We start from the raw sequence: 17,812 nt of genomic DNA on the forward strand, positions 1-17,812 counted from the left end.
TTACAAACTGAGTCAGTCTGTGTGGACCAACTTACTTTAAGGCTTTGTGTATCTCAATTTTTAATTCAGAATTATTCTCCACCTCAAGTATTTCCTCAAATGCTCTGTGATCACTAAAGTAATTATCTTTGTCTCGCCACCTATCTTCCCATCCCTGARCAGCTGGAACATGCGCAGGTCACCCAGACGGAGCTGATGCGCGAGTCCTTCCACCACAACCAGGAGATTGGCGATCTTCTGCGGCGGCAGGAGGATCTGCAGGAAAGGCTGGGGGAGGAGGGGCGTGCCCGTGAGCAGCTGGCCCTGGAGCTCCACAGGGCAGAGGGTGAGTGGAGGGGTGGGGGGTGTTTGATGGGGTTGTTTTTAATTTGGGTGGGTGGGTGGAGGGCAGTGAAAGTGTGTTTGTGGGGGATGGTGTGTTTTGGTGAGTCAGATGGCTAGGGAATCTGTGGGTGAAAGGGAAAGTGAATATATGGAGAGTGTGTGAGGGTGGGTGAGTTTGTTCAATCCCCAAAAGTCCCCACAAGGAAAAAACATCTGTGATACGTCTTCATCTGACACGCGACTCACAGTAAAAAAAAGAAAGAAAAAAAAGATTAAATACACACAGTCAAATGTAGCTGGACAAATAAGATAAAGATAGTAAATGTTGCTGCCTTTACATTTGGTTTGCTTCTGCTTTTTTTCTTGACTCACACATAGGGTAGAAGGACATTCTCATTCACTGACTCGTACACAAACAAAACATCACCCAGATTTCACGTGACCTGCAGTATTAGCCTATATATTTCAACATGCATTTCAGGCGCTTAAAAGCTTTCGAAGATGCCTCCAACCCAAATGATCCTCCATTGTGTTTGCTCTTCCATCCACGTATTCAAACACGGTTAATGTCAAGCCGAAATGATGCTRTCATTTTGTCCTGTCTAATTCACTCTGTAATACCTAGCTCCTGGTGTGGTGTGGAAAACTGGTTTCAATGCAGATGGAGGAACAGGCTTGCTTTTGCTTGAATTCTGAAGATGTTCCATTCTGGCAGAAACCATTAGCCAGGCTCTGAGGCCACTCAAGTCTCTCAGGGGGAGTTAGGATGTATTTCTGTATTATGTTTCGCAGAGGATAGGTTTAGAMTAGAGCATTAGAGAGAGACGTAGGCCTATAGGAAATGTAATGGCATCGTGATGCCATTGTGGACAATTGTAGCAAGAGGGGTGTGTTACAATTCTGAGCAAAGATTACCCATTTGGTAAGACAGTGTTGGCCTTTTATAAAATTGTCTTTAATGCAAGAAAGGTGATGTGTGTCTGTGGATGGTCAGCACTATGGTTAGTTTGTTTTGCAGCCTGATTGATGGTGCTCTGTTTGCACCTAATTGTACTCAATATGTTTCCATGAGACAGAGACAACATAGATTCTCTCATGAGACTAGAAAAGGAAAGGGGATACCTAGTCAGTTGCACAACTGAATGCATTCAACCGAAATGTGTCTTCTGCGTTTAACCCAACCCCTCTGAATTAGAGATGCGGGGGGCTGCCTTAATCAACATCCACGTCATTGGCGCCCGGGGAGCAGTTGTAGCTGGGGGTTGACTGCCTTGCTCAAGGGCAGAACGCCAGATGTTTCCAAATTCCACCACTGGCTATGGGATTTGAACCTGTGACTTTTCGGTTTCTGGCCCAACACTCTTAACTGCTAGGCTACCTGCCGCCCCTAGAGCCTTGTGCTTTTCATTCTTAAGGGATTCCATGTCAAAGGTGAGAAAATGAGATTCGATCAGTCAAGGAAATAAGTGCTAAAAACATGTTGGCTCACTATTTAAAAAGAAGATGGAAAACAAGTTATAGGATGACAAATAGCTGAGTTTTGGCACCGGTACAGCCAACTAGCGCTACCTAGCAACAAAACAAATAATTATAATTTGAGTCAAAGTAATATATATCATCCAAAATAATATTGCGAAATGTGTGCTGATTAAATTTTTTCCCCCCATCACTATCCAGAGGGCAAAACTACCAMTTCTAGTTGTAATGAGATCACGTCAACCAGTTTTGACTGTTGCTGTACCAGGTAGGAGGGTGAAGCCAGGAGGCCATCACAAGCTTCCAGTGTTAGGCTATATCAGACATAATCTGATATTATCAAGATGCTCATGACTGTGGCTTAATAAAATGACACGATACTTAAGACCAGAGCCATCTCATCAGTAGTCAAATATCACCTTTATTTTTGTCAGATTTATTATAAAATATAACTTCCTTGAGAGAGTGAATTGATGGTTGGTGGATTGATTCTGACAATCAACCTCTTATGACCATCGGAATGCAGATCCAAGAGTGCTGAGTTTCTGGTGAACGGCCAAGTTCTCATCTTGCCACGAGCAGCAGCATTCCAAGTTTCAGCGTATGAGTTAAGACATGATGAGTTATTGTTTGAACTACTCTGATGTGGTTTTAGTTCTGGTTGCTAGTATGGAGCATAGTTACAAGTGATCAATTAATATACTGTTGTTGTGCTCGTAAAACTTGACAATTTAACAAGCAAACAACATTTGTAAAGATGACGCTAGCTAGGTTTCCATCCAATTGGCAACAGATTTTCATGAGAATATACATAAAAACAATATTCACATTTTCCCACCAGAGATGTTCCATCAAATTGAATTGTTGCGGATAAAAGGCTGTGCGTGATGAGGTAGTGGGCATAAAAATTACTTTTCCGGTTAAATTCCCATTTACCGTAGCCTAATAAACGGCATGCTTTCCCGAGTCGTAGTGGGAGGACCACACAACATATCGCTTGACTCAAAGTTTACTTCGATATGATTGTTATCATATCAATATTTGCTCATAAAAGCAGTTCCCATTTTTCGCATAATGCATTTTACAGACACACAAAGATCCCACCTTGCCAGGCCGTCATTGTAAGTAAGAATGTGTTCTTAAATGACTCGCCTGGATTAAGGTTCAATGAAAAAAATAAACATTTGTATTTTGTTTTGTCAACATTTGTAAAGTTTACGGACAAATTTGTTGTTCCCATAAGGGCTGTTTATTCAATATGTACTTTACTCGCATAAAAGGTTTGATGGAAACCTGGTTAGTGACAGCATTGAAATCTTAAAGGTAGGTCTATATATGAGTTGTATTTATTATGCAGAAGGCTTTCTTGGGAGTGGTCTAATCCACTGCAAATTAGGAATTTTGGGGATGTTACTAAGGTACATTCATTTGTTGTGAAAATGTGTTACCACTATAACGTGGGCTCGTATACTTTTGTAGTAATAACATCATTCACAAAGACACAAGGGTAGAGCCACCCATTCAAATGATTTGTTGAGTTTACAGTAAACAAAGAGATCAGAATGAGGCACATCAAGCTTAACACACATCAGCACAACAATGTTCTTGGAAGAACATCAGACAGTCATCTATGATTAAGCGTATTCACTTCACCTATTTAGTACATACTAGTACTAGATAGATTTTCATTAGTAATCTCTATCAGATCTTTGGGAACATTGCTAGTGTGCAGTCATGTCTTCCAAACAGATTTATCATCAGCTGAATCACATGCCAGTAGTGCATTTATCTAGTGACCTGTAACAAGGGTAATAATAGAATTTTAAAATGTGTTTGTTGGCAGCATAGCCCTCTATAGTACACTCTGTCAAGCAAAATGGGTCAGGACTTTCTGCCTGTGTGTGTGTGTGTTTGTTTGTTTGTCTGAATATTTGTTTGCGTTAGGGCTTGGCGATTATATCAAATTAATTTGATTAGTTCTAATTTATGTTTTAGCGTCTTGTTCCAAATGCCTGTATCGCAAGAATTGAGGTTTTACTTTTTTTTTAAAGTTTCTATTTTTGAGTGTGTATTTTTGGTCTTGTCTCCTTCACTCCTTCTGTGTTGTGTGCGCTGTGCACCTTCCCACGCGCACACACACCAAGCCCCTCCCCCTGCCACTCACAACAACAAGAGATTAAAGATAATTTCTTCCTCTGACAACAAGCAGTTTCAACTCGCTATTTGTAGTTGAGGTTTGGTCCGACATAATCGGTCATATGTACACCGAAACACTTTGAGACATTTTACTGTAATAGAGGAGAACTTACCCTTAATAACAATATCCTTTTTATGTCTCAACTCTAATGTTGAACAGTACAGACCCTACTGAGACAGGAGTATTAATGAACATGATTGTGGAAAATTCATGCTCAGTTTCTGTCACAAGCAGTTGTTTAGTTTGTGTTTTATAAATTTGCAATGAGAGAATATTTTTCTTATTTGAACATGTTTTTACAAAAAATGATTAAACCATTATTTAACTAGGCAAGTCAGTTAAGAACAAATTCTTATTTACAATGACAGCCTACCAAAAGGCCTCTGCGGGGACGGGTCTGGGATTTAAAAATAAAAAATAAAAAATATAGGACAAAAAACACATCCCGACAAGAGACACCACAACACTACATTAAGAGAGACCTAAAACAACAACACAGCATGGCAGCAACACAACATGACAACAACATGGTAGCAACACAAAACATGGTACAAACATTATTGGGCACAGACAACAGCACAAAGAGCAAGAAGGCAGAGACAAAAATACATAATGTGAAGCAGCCACAACTGTCAGTAAGAGTGTCCATGATTGAGCCTTTGAATGAAGAGATGGAGATAAAACGGTCCAGTTTGAGTGTTTTTTGCAGCTCGTTCCAGTCACTAGCTGCAGCTAACTGAAAAGAGGAGTGACCCAGGGATATGTGTGCTTTGGGGATCTTTAACAGAATGTGACTGGCAGAATGGGTGTTGTATGTGGAGGATGAGGGCTGCGGTAGGTATCTCAGATAGATGGGGGGAGTGAGGCCTAACCAGTGGGTCTTGCGACGAGTATACAGAGATGGCCAGTTTACAGAGTAGTGTAGAGTGCAGTGATGTGTCCTATAAGGAGAATTGGTGCCAAATCTGACGTCCGAATGGTAAAGAACATCTAGCCACTCGAGAGCACCCTTACCTGCCGATCTATAAATTGTGTCTGTAATCTAGCATGAGTAAGATGGTCAACTGAATCAGGGTTAGTTTGGCAGCTGGGGTGAAAGAGGAGCGATTACGATAGAGGATACCAAGTCTAGATTTTAACCTCAGCCTGCAGCTTTGATATGTGCTGAGAGAAGGACAGTGTACCGTCTAGTCATACTCCCAAGTACTTGTATGAGGTGACTACCTCAAGCTCTAAACCCTCAGAGGTAGTAATCACACCAGTAAGGAGAGGGGAATTCTTCTTACCAAACCACATAACCTTGTTCTGAACACCTCCAAAACAAAGGTAAAGGGCAGAGAAAGCTTGTTGGACACTAAGAAAGCTTTGTTGTAGAGCGTTTAACACAAGATCCGGGGAGAGACCAGCTGAGTATAAGACTGTATCATCTGCATATAAATGGATGAGAGAGCTTTCTACTGCTTGAGCTATGTTGTTGATGTAAATTGAGAAGAGCGTGGGGCCTAGGATTGAGCCTGGTGGTACTCACTTGGTAACGGGCAGTGSCTGAGACAGCAGATGTTCTTATCCAGGGAGGCAACTTCATTTCAACATCTAAGCAGGCTATGTTGTTAAAACAGTTGGAGACGGACAGGAGGGTGTATTCATAACAGTTCAACTGTTCTACTTTGTTAGCAAGCAAATAGATGCAAGTTGGCTAGACTTTAAATATAAAGATTAGCTGGCTACTCACTAGCAGTTGGCTTGTGCTTGAGAGACTGTTTATGAGACCTGTGTTAAATTTATATAATGCCTGCTAACAGAAGTTGGTAATTATTAGTGGGTGTGCATTGTGCTTGGTTCTGGTGACATTTGTAATAAATAAAAAAAGGGCATTTTCATAGATAGCTGTGAAAGTCAGATCAGTGATTATAGGTTAAACTATTTTAATAAAATAATTACATTTGATAAAGACCATTATTATTGAGTCTTATGGTTGAAGGCTATTATTTAGGATAATATACTTTTACAAGTCCAGAATTCATTAGATTATTCCTGACTGTTTGAAATGCAGTGAATTGACCTTTAATTATGCATCAAAGCTTATTTAGAGAAAAAAAAATATATATATATATATATATCGTAAATTGCCCATAAGCTTGAGAAAATCGAGATATGATTTTTAGGCCGTATCGCCCAGCCCTAGTTTGTCTACAAAACTTACCGATATCTACTGTTTTACAGTGAGAAAAATGTAAGTGTCATTTTTTTCACAGAGTTCTGAAATTGCCATCCAAAATAGCAATTGTCGAAGAAATATACATCAAATGTTGATTTCTTACATTGTGACAAAAATGATGCATCATGAGAATGGCTCCAAGTATTCAGATAATCATGAGATTCCCTTTTTTCATCCTATTTATTGAATATTGGTAGAGGTCAATATCGTCCAATAGTACCAGTGAACCGATATATTGGTTGGGCTCTAACTGTGTGTGACGTGTTAACGTGTCATTCAACGATCGCTAAATCTATATATTAATACTCCCACTCCTCACTCTCTCTCCACCTTAGGCCTGATTGATGGCTACACGGGTGAACGGGCCGCGCTGGAGGAGCAGGTGCGTCAGAAGGAGGAGCTACAGCTAAGCCTGGAGCAGGAGCTGCAGGTGAGACACAGGCCCAGTCTACAACCACCATTATCACTGTGTTTTATAACCGTTGAGGGTGACATGCTCTGTCCACTACCCAGCGAGCAGTCTTTGTCAAAATAATGTAATTTCAACCAGTAATGCCTGCTAGGTAGGATTGCAAAGCTACTGGTAGTTTACCAAAGTTAACCTAATCTTCAGTAAACTTTGGTAATTTATACTTTTACTTTTTTAAATATATTTATTTATAGTGTTCATTTATATCAGCCTCTATTTTGTCCATGAGTTTCTAATACATAGATCATATGGTTGAAGAGAAAATAACATAATTTATTGAAAAAAAGCTTCTAATCAGCAATGGCATTATTTTCAATTAACTCTGCAATTTACTTTTTTCACTGAAACCGTAATATTAAACACCAATGGTATTCACTAAGTTGATGGTTTTATATTTAGGATGATATTTTACAGCTTTCATTATAGTTTTTATTTGAAAATCATCGTATTTATTATTTCTTATATTTTACATGTGATAAAGACATACCGTGGGCCAGAGATAATTAGAAACCTGTAAAAATATGAAGTACCCAAAAGGGCCACTAGATGTCTTGTGATGGATTACATAAAATCCTTGAAAGATACCAAAATTCTGGTAGTTTACTGGTAAGTTTTCAGTAATATACCCTCCCTTTGCAACCCTAATACTAGGTAAATATTTTTTGTCCAATATATCTCAACCACTCTATGCAGATTTAAAGAAAACTGTGGACAATTATGTTTCAAGTTGCTTCCCATCTGTTTAAAATTTTACCGCTATGTTGGGCAACTTCGCACACTGCAGTGAGTCAGTGTTTTTAATTGGTTAACCACATTGTCAACCTGCCTCTAACTGAATGTCATTGGCTCCTGCAGGTGACAAGCAGCCGTCTACACGAACTGGAGCAGGAGAGGCTGCAGATGCAGGAGGAGCGAGAGATACTGTCACGGCAACAGGACGCCATGAGGGAGCATGCCGGCCCGCGCGAGTTACGTATGTACCCCACCACTTACTTTCTTGTTGGATCTGAATGGAACAAAATATACAGTTTGACAAACATTCAAATATTGCTTGTGTTCACCTAATACCTTTTTTGCAATGTTGGTTAGAGCCTGTAAGTAAGCATTTCACTAAGTAAGTCAGCGCACGTGACAAATCAACTTGATTTGATTGGTTTTCTAGACCGTGAAATAATGGTGAGAATGTTACTTTCATATCATGTAAAGTGTATTGGATATGCGCAATGCCTATTCCAAAAGAGATGCTCAAAAACATGCAGTTGGTGATACTTAAGAACTATGACTACATATTTATATGACATCACTACTCCAAAGAGTGGGCAGAGTGAAGTGGGGGCTGTGTCATTGAAATAGAAATACTAGCATTACTGAGAGAAACCCCTCAGGCCATGGCAATCTGACATGTCCGTTCTAGTAATTCTATTTCTGTGGGTCCTATGACGAAGATAAAATGTTCTTTTGCATACAGAAGGTTGGTTTATTTCCTTGATTAGATCTACATTTGACTATTTGTATGACTCATTGTCATCGTCATCATCATCACACACTGTGTCAGCTTAAGAGTAGCCACTCATTGTTATCATCTTATCACTCAATGACTTTTTAACGAAATCCTTGTCATTTTAATTTATATACTCTGTTATTACTGTGCTTTACTAAATTCCTATAGAAACGGTGACCATGGTAATTCATTCATGTTATAAAGAAGTTTACAATTGATAATTGTTTTTGATGGAAATCCTCTGGGATAAAACGGAATCCTGGAACATTTGTAACACATGTACTGTATCTGACAAAAGTCTCACCTGGGTAGTGTTCATTAGGCACCAAACGTAATGAAGTGGACTGAAACAGGAAGGAACTACCTTGACTTGACCAATGACACAATTGTTTTCCTTTGCAAATTTTTTTTTAAGCATTTTCCGATGCATTACCTCTTTCCAGTACTATTTCAAGGTATTCCATAGGTTAATGAACAATCCATAAGGAAATGGCAAGTATACAGCAAGGACATGAATTCAATGTACAGGGAGCCATTTCAGTAACACCTCACTCCTGCTCTCACCTCACGGCATTGGCTTATCCATCCTCTTCCGACACAGCTTTAACCAATACCATGACAGCACATGCAGTGAGGCCCCGCCCTCTCGTTTTCACCTCTCGCATCCTTTCTCCTCCAGTCTTCCTCCTTTTTATGACAAAACAAGTGCATGTTGAAATACTGTGCTTTCTTATTCCTCCCATAGGCCTAGTTGAAGCTGCAGTCGATGCAGCACCTGAAGCAGGTGTGTCCCACATCAGAGCATGGCCAGTCTATCTATGTTACCTTTTAGTCTCTAGTCGATTGGCACTTCACAAATATATTTTTTAACACCCAAATACAGCAACTCACAAAAAAATCTTGGCGCTTGCTATGGGCTCATTCACTCAATCACTAACCCTTGCTTACGCTTTTTCTTTTTTGATTCACTTTTCTATGTCATGGTTTGTCATGTTAATGTCTTATGGGTCAGTGTGATCATTCTCATTTGATTTATGATTGAGCATGATTGAAGGAATTGGATAAGCTATATTTTGATACGTTGATACTGTAAGCTTAAGTATTTCCTCATTGGCAATCATCTTTGCTCCTAGAGTTTAGCTCACCCTAACCTTACTTGACCTTGTCACGATGTTAGCATGGATAATGTCCACTACCTTTGGAGTTAAGATGATTGCTCAATAAGGAATTTGTCCCACCCCTTGCCTGCAATTGCATTTGAGGCATGGATATTGCAATGTCTCAGCACTGTCTACGTGCTTGGTCTGTGGTTTGCACTCTCTTACCCTTTTATCTGTTGTACTAATACAATGGGGGTTTTGATCTCCTGGGTGAAGCAATGTTGGTTGGTTTAATGTTGGTTGGTTAAATGATGGCATCGGATTAGTATATGTTGGGAAGATACTGGGAGTGAGATTGTTAGATATGTTATACGTGATGCTGAAATGGCAGACTGTATTGGGGACATTTTGTTAAAAGCAGCCATCTCAATAATGTAATGATTTTAAAATGAATAATACACCATTTTAGAACTTCTGAGACAAAAATGGCTGAATATACTTAGATTTTACATTAATAGTAAGGCTGTAACTGAGTCCACAAGAACTCCATCTCAGCATCCTGTCCTGTCCATTGATCGAATGAAACCTCTGTCAAAAATCATTGACTCCTCCCCTCTAAAGCGACCTTATGTGTGACGCCTTCTGTCCTTCCCTTCCTCCCTTCCCCCCCAGACCTCCTGGAGGAGACGGAGAAGCTGATGGCTGAGAAGGTAGAGGTGCAGCGGCAGGCAGAGAAGGAGAGTCTGGGCCTCCTGCACCAGGTGAAAACACTGGAGGCTGAGCTGGAGGAGCAGGTCAACCGGGTCATCGAGCTGGAGCACACCCGTAAGACAGAGACCGGCGACCTGCTGCAGCAGATCCAGGCCCTGGAGAAACAGCTGGAGAAGAACCGGAGGTTCCTGGATGTAAGAGAAAGAGGGGAAGGGAGAGATGAGATGAGGGAGGGGGGATGGATGCATGACTGGATGGATGAATATGGATAGAGAGATGGGAGAGAGGGGTGGATGGGGGAGGACCGTAGGAACTATGTTGTTTTAAAGTATACAGATTTACACAAATGTTATATGAATGTGCATGTTGGTTATTGGGGATTAGGCAGTGCATAAGGTATTTCCCTTAGCTACTCTCCTTTAAAGGCTTGGTCTTAAAATGTGATCCCCAGGAGCAAGCCATCGACCGGGAACACGAGAGGGATGTCTTCCAGCAGGAGATCTTGAAACTGGAGCAGCTGCTAAAGAACAGCCAGAAGCAGCAGCCCGGCTCTGAACAAAGAAGCAGAGAGGTAACAATTCACTTCCGCAATGGCCCCAGCATTGAGCCCTGTGGGACCCCACAGTCAGTTTCACCCTCCTTTTGTTCCCTCACAATGGGAGAGGCAGTAATGTAGATGCTCAGCTTGTAAAAGTGGACTGTTGTAGCTCTTTACATGAGGGCTCAGTGTCAGCCAGGACAATGGGGAGGTAGAATTTCCTGTGGTTACCAGAATATGATCCCAGACTAGTCAAACTGGAACTGTTGCATCAACATGTGTTGTGAAGGAAAATGTACGTACAGTATATCCTCCAAGATGGCATAGCAGTCAGATGTCCTTTGTCCTCGTCGTGTCCCGTGTATATATATATATTTACATATTTTCTTCGCATATCTTTTTATATATATATTTTTCTTTCTAAAAACTCAACTTCAAAACACTCTCCTGCAACCCGCCTCACCAATTAATAAAAAATAAAAAAAAGTGTTATTCACCTCAAATCTGAAATCCACAACAGAAGCTAGCCAGAAGCTAGCCAGTTCACTGGCTAACGTTAGTATTCAGCTAACCACGGTTGGCGGTCATCAGCTCGAAAAGCTATCGCCAGTTTTGTACAACGCGACTCAGACCAGAGCATACCGGACCTATTTTCTCTCCATATCCCCGGATTTCTATCGCAAGCTCTGGACATTTATACCTGGATCTTGCAGCTAGCTAGCTGCTATCCGGACCCGTTTTACTGCCGATGCGGAGCCCCACCGGGCCTTCACGACTGGTCTACCGACGTTATCTGACCGAGGGCGTTATCCAACTGGCCCCTCCGTCGAAACGTAACCTGAACGCCCATCTGCGGCCCTCTAATCGTTAGCTGTCTTATCGGCTGCTATCTGAATAGGTCTATCGGACAATTTTCTTGGGCCACTATAACTATATCTATTTTGCCAATTGGATTGGTCCCCTCTACCACACGGAACCCCACTAATCTACCGACGGAAACGCACGAGGTGGCTAAAAACAGACCTCCATCCTCTGCTAGCTTGCTACCCATGGCCCGGCTAGCTGTCTGAATCGCCGTGACCCCAACCAACCTCACTACTCACTGGACCCTTATGATCACTCGGCTAAGCKTGRCTCTCCTTAATGTCAATATGCCTTGTCCATTGCTGTTCTGGTTAGTGTTTATTGGCTTATTTCACTGTAGAGCCTCTAGRCCWGCTCATTAWACCTTATSCAACCTTTCAGTTCCACCACKCACACATGCGATGACATCACCTGGTTTCAATGATGTTTCTAGAGACAATATCTCTCTCATCATCACTCAATGCCTAGGTTTACCTCCACTGTATTCACATCCTACCATACCTTTGTCTGTACATTATACCTTGAAGCTATTTTATCGCCCCCAGAAACCTGCTCCTTTTACGCTCTGTCCTAGACGACCAATTCTCATAGCTTTTAGCCGTACCCTTATCCTACTCCTCTGTTCCTCTGGTGATGTAGAGGTGAATCCAGGCCCTGCAGTGCCTAGCTCCACTCCTATTCCCCAGGCGCTCTCTTTTGATGACTTCTGTAACCGCAATAGCCTTGGTTTCATGCATGTTAACATTAGAAGCCTCCTCCCTAAGTTTGTTTTATTCACTGCTTTAGCACACTCTGCCAACCCGGATGTCCTAGCCGTGTCTGAATCCTGGCTTAGGAAGACCACCAAAAACTCTGAAATCTCCAACCCTAACCACCGTCACATTTTCAGACAAGATAGAACGGCCAAAGGGGCCGGTGTTGCAATCTACTGCAGAGATAGCCTGCAGAGTTCTGTCCTACTATCCAGGTCTGTACCCAAACAATACTTTTAAAAATCCACCTCTCTAAAAACAAGTCTCTCACCGTTGCCGCCTGCTATAGACCACCCTCTGCCCCCAGCTGTGCTCTGGACACCATATGTGAACTGTTTGCCCCCCATCTATCTTCAGAGCTCGTGCTGCTAGGTGACCTAAACTGTGACATGCTTAACACCCCGGCCATCCTACAATCTAAGCTTGATGCCCTCAATCTCACACAAATTATCAATGAACCTACCAGGTACAACCCCAGTGCTGTAAACATGGGCACCCTCATAGATATCATCCTAACCAACTTGCCCTCTAAATACACCTCTGCTGTTTTCAACCAAGATCTCAGCGATCACTGCCTCACTGCCTGTATCCGTAATTGGTCAGCGGTCAAACGACCTCCACTCATCACTATCAAACGCTCCCTGAAACACTTCAGCGAGCAGGCCTTTCTAATCGACCTGGCTATCCTGGAAGGATATTGACCTCATCCCGTCAGTAGAGGATGCCTGGTTATTTTTTTTAAATGCCTTCCTCACCATCTTAAATAAGCATGCCCCATTCAAGAAATGTAGAACCAGGAACAGATACAGCCCTTGGTTCTCTGACTGCCCTTAACCAACACAAAAACATCCTATGGCGTTCTGCATTAGCATCGAACAGCCCCCGTGATATACAACTTTTCAGCGACGTTAGAAACCAATATACACAGGCAGTTAGAAAAGCCAAGGCGAGCTTTTTCAAGCAGAAATTTGCTTCCTGCAACACAAACTCAAAAAGGTTCTGGGACATGGAGAATAAGAACACCTACTCCTAGCTGCCCACTGCACTGAGGATAGGAAACTCTGTCACCACCGATAAATCCACTATAATTGAGAATTTCAATAAGCATTTTTCTACGGCTGGCCATGCTTTCCACCTGGCTACCCCTACTCCGGTCAACAGCACTACACCCCCCACAGCAACTCGCCCAAGCCTTCCCCATTTCTCCTTCTCCCAAATCCAATCAGCTGATGTTCTGAAAGAGCTGAAAAATCTGGACCCCTACAAATCAGCCGGGCTAGACAATCTGGACCCTTTCTAAAATTATCTGCCGAAATTGTTGCAACCCCTATTACTAGCCTGTTCAACCTCTCTTTCGTGTCGTCTGAGATTCCCAAAGATTGGAAAGCAGCTGCGGTCATCCCCCTCTTCAAAGGGGGGGGGGGGCACTCTTGACCCAAACTGCTACAGACCTATATCTATCCTACCCTGCCTTTCTAAGGTCTTCGAAAGCCAAGTCAACAAACAGATTACCGACCATTTCGAATCCCACTGCACCTTCTCCGCTATGCAATCTGGTTTCAGAGCTGGTCATGGGTGCACCTCAGCCACGCTCAAGGTCCTAATCGATATCTTAACCGCCATCGATAAGAAACAATACTGTGCAGCCATATTCATTGACCTGGCCAAGGCTTTCGACTCTGTCAATCACCACATCCTCTTCGGCAGACTCGATAGCCTTGGTTTCTCAAATGATTGCCTCGCCTGGTTCACCAACTACTTCTCTGATAGAGTTCAGTGTGTCAAATCGGAGGGCCTTTTGTCCGGGCCTCTGGCAGTCTCTATTGGGGTGCCACAGGGTTCAATTCTTGGGCCGACTCTTCTCTGTATACATCAATGATGTCGCTCTTGCTGCTGGTGAGTCTCTGATCCACCTCTACGCAGACGACACCATTCTGTATACTTCTGGCCCTTCTTTGGACACTGTGTTAACAACCCTCCAGACGAGCTTCAATGCCATACAACTCTCCTTCCGTGGCCTCCAACTGCTCTTAAATACAAGTAAAACTAAATGCATGCTCTTCATCCGATCGCTGCCTGCACCTGCCCACCCAGCCAGCATCACTACTCTGGACGGTTCTGACTTAGAATATGTGGACAGCTACAAATAACTAGGTGTCTGGTTAGACTGTAAACTCTCCTTCCAGACTCAAATCAAACATCTCCAATCCAAAGTTAAATCTATACTTGGCTTCCTATTTTGCAACAAAGCATCCTTCACTCATGCTGCCAAAGATACCCTCGTAAAACTGACCATCCTACCGATCCTTGACTTCGGCGATGTCATTTACAAAATAGCCTCCAATACCCTACTCAATAAATTGGATGCAGTCTATCACAGTGCCATCCGTTTTGTCACCAAAGCCCCATATACTACCCACCACTGCGACCTGTACGCTCTCGTTGGCTGGCCCTCGCTTCACTCTCGTCGCCAAACCCACTGGCTCCAGGTCCTCTACAAGACCCTGCTAGGTAAAGTCCCCCCTTATCTCAGCTCGCTGGTCACCATAGCAGCACCCACCTGTAGCATGCGCTCCAGCAGGTATATCTCTCTGGTCACCCCCAAAGCCAATTCCTCCTTTGGCCGCCTCTCCTTCCAGTTCTCTGCTGCCAATGACTGGAACGAACTACAAGAATCTCTGAAGCTGGAAACACAACTCCCTCACTAGCTTTCAGCACCAGCTGTCAGAGCAGCTCACAGATTACTGCACCTGTACATAGCCCATCTATAATTCAGCCCAAACAACTACATCTTCCCCTACTGTATTTATTTATTTATTTATTTTGCTCCTTTGCACCCCAATATTTATATTTCTACTTTACACATTCTTCCACTGCAAATCTACCATTCCAGTGTTTTACTTGCTATATTGTATTGACTTCGCCACCATGGCCTTTTTTTGCTTTTACCTCCCTTATCTCACCTCATTTGCTCACATTGTATATAGACTTATTTTTCTACTGTATTATTGATTGTATGTTTGTTTTACTCCATGTGTAACTCTGTGCTTTGCTTTATCTTGGCCAGGTCGCAATTGTAAATGAGAACTTGCCTACCTGGTTAAATAAAGGTGAAATAAATAAAATAAAATTTGTCTATCATCACCATGGTGATTTAAATTGAACTGTAAGGGGGTTGTGGATATTATGTGATTGTAATGCATTTTGTAGAACTGTAGTATTTAAGGCTTTTTAATTGAATATTTTATTGGACATAATAGGTTTTAAGTGGTTTTGTCTGTGTCACTAAACACTTAATATATTTTGCGTATATTTTGAGTTCATGGCGTGGTTACTCTCACACCGTGTTGTAGCTACCTTCCTCAAGTAAATATCATTAGATATTACATTACGATATTTCTGCTGAGCATCATCGTAATCTTGACCATGGAGGTCTGTCTTTGCATTATAATGGCATCTGCTATCATAACAGCTGTGACATACTGCTTGTCTCTGGTTTATTGTACGTCAATTGAGTTGTTGTGGCTTGTTTCTGCTAAAAGTCATTATCATAGCTCCACGTCTCTTTGACATGCTGTGGCAGTGGCTCTGCTTGCTGTTGCCATCAGCTGTGTTTTACATTAGTTACCATGCTGCTGTTTGTGTTCGGAGTCTTCAGCTGTATTATAGTGGCATGTGTTGTGGAAACGTTTCACTAAAAGTCACTCAGAGTTAGTTGAATTGAATTATAGTTGTCTCTTTTAAACATCATTGTAGATACTGCAGTGGCCTGTTTTTGCTAAGCTAAATGCATTTAGCTTTATCACAGCAGCCTTTCTCTGCTATCATAATCTTAGCGCTATTCCTTCTCCCTCCACCTTCTCCTATTAGTCACTGCTATGCTCATTAAAGGCCATTCTCTCTCCCTCTGTTTCCTCCTCTTCCTCATCTCTCTCCATTCCCTCTCTGTTTTCTCCTCTTCTCCATCTCCCTACAGTCCTCTCTGTTTTGCTATCATAATCTTAGCGCTATTCCTTCTCCCTCCACCTTCTCCTATTAGTCACTGCTATGCTCATTAAAGGCCATTCTCTCTCCCTCTGTTTCCTCCTCTTCCTCTTTCCTCCTCTCTCCCTCTCTTCGCCTCTCCTATGGCAGGTGGATCAGCTGACCTCCCAGGTATTGCTATTAGTTGCATTGAAACAGCCTCTCTCTCATTAGCGAAACTCCATCAGTTGCATGGTAGCAACCTGTCATTGTAAACCACGTTAGATCCCCTCACTAACCCTTCCTCTGCTCTCTTTCTCCTTTTTGTCCCTTTAAATATTCCTCTGTCCACCATAGCAGGTGGATCCGCTGCCCTCCCAGCTATTAGTGCTGCTAGCATCATTGAAAAGGCTATTCTAATAAATATCATTAGCTGCATTAAAATCCCACCTCTCCCTCCATCTTCCCCCCTTACTCTCATCTTTCCCTATTTTTCTCCCTTTCTCTACCATGTAGCAGGTGTGGATCCTCTGACCTCATAGAATTGCTCCCGCTTACATTAATACTGCCTTTGTTCAGCCGCACCATAGCATAACCATCCTTGTTTCTCCTTCCCTTCTGCTCCTCCCCTCTGCTCCTCCCCTCTCCCACACGGCAGGTGGCTCAGCAAATCTAACAGCTATTGCTAGTAGCTAACGTATACTGAAATATTGAAGCATATCATCCATTCTGCATAATTAAACATATATATTTAACCTTTATTTAACTAGGCAAGTCAGTTAAGAACAAATTCTTATTTACAATGACGGCCTACCAAAAGGCAAATGACAGGTAGACTTTCTTTGCCATCCTCGCTGAAGCTCTCCTCATTCCCTCTACTCCCTAGTGATGGGGGGGGGGAAATCGGTACATTTAATTATCGCAGTAAAAATTTTGGACAATATTATATCAATACTTTGACTCCAAGTATCGATTTGTAAAATACCACCAATGCTACTTAGCATTAGCTAGTGCTATTTGGCTCTACTTGCGCCAAAACTCTTGTATTTTTCATCCTATAGCTTCTTCTCCATAGATTCTTTCTAAATAGTGAGCCAACATGGTTCCAGCACTTTTATTTCCATGACCAATCAAAATTTTCTCATGCGGTCTTTGAGCAATAAGTTTGGAACATCAAATTGCAATTAGATTGCAGTATCGAATAGCAATACAAATGGAATCACAAGAATTGCACCTAAGTATCGTGATAATATTGTACCGTGAGGTCCCTGGCAATTCCCAGCCCTACTACCCCCTCTTTCCCTCCCTCTCTTCCAAACGGCAGGTGGATCAGCTGACCTCCCAGTTACTGTGTTGTGTTGCTACTAGCTAGCCACATTGATACATTGAAGCTACAGACTGTACAATCCTCACTGAAAATCCCTCTTTCCCTCCTTCTCTCCTCCCGCTCCTTTCTCCTCCTCATCCCTATCCTCTCCCAGGTGGATCAGCTGACCCAGCAGCTGAGGGAGAAGGCGGACTGGTGCAGCGAGCTGCTACTGGCGTCTGAGCAGCTGCAGCGCGAGGCGGGCGAGCGCAACGAGGAGATCGACAAGCTGGAGGGCCGCATCCGCGAGCTGGAGCAGGCTCTGCTGGCCAGCACAGAGACGGTGAGAGAGACGAAGGGAGGGGGAGGGATGGAGAGAGACGGGGAGGAAGA

General features: G+C 42.5%; 1 protein-coding gene across 4 annotated transcripts in view; it reads left to right on the forward strand.

Moving 5' to 3' along the window:
- LOC111955710 (A-kinase anchor protein 9) overlaps nucleotides 1-17,812 on the forward strand; it is a 134,190-nt gene that overhangs the window by 90,431 nt on the left and 25,947 nt on the right. For 3 of the 4 annotated variants that reach the window (XM_070436462.1, XM_023975991.2, XM_070436463.1), the window contains exons 23-29: nucleotides 163-325; nucleotides 6,551-6,645; nucleotides 7,540-7,657; nucleotides 8,931-8,969; nucleotides 9,958-10,190; nucleotides 10,448-10,567; nucleotides 17,595-17,762. In XM_070436462.1, the coding sequence (XP_070292563.1) occupies nucleotides 163-325; nucleotides 6,551-6,645; nucleotides 7,540-7,657; nucleotides 8,931-8,969; nucleotides 9,958-10,190; nucleotides 10,448-10,567; nucleotides 17,595-17,762 (936 nt within the window). The remainder of the gene's footprint in view (nucleotides 1-162; nucleotides 326-6,550; nucleotides 6,646-7,539; nucleotides 7,658-8,930; nucleotides 8,970-9,957; nucleotides 10,191-10,447; nucleotides 10,568-17,594; nucleotides 17,763-17,812) is intronic. The other variant, XM_070436464.1, reaches the window with a different exon arrangement.

The sequence above is a fragment of the Salvelinus sp. IW2-2015 genome, linkage group LG31, assembly GCF_002910315.2.
Source record: "Salvelinus sp. IW2-2015 linkage group LG31, ASM291031v2, whole genome shotgun sequence".
In the NCBI taxonomy this organism is placed as follows: Eukaryota; Metazoa; Chordata; class Actinopteri; order Salmoniformes; family Salmonidae; genus Salvelinus; species Salvelinus sp. IW2-2015.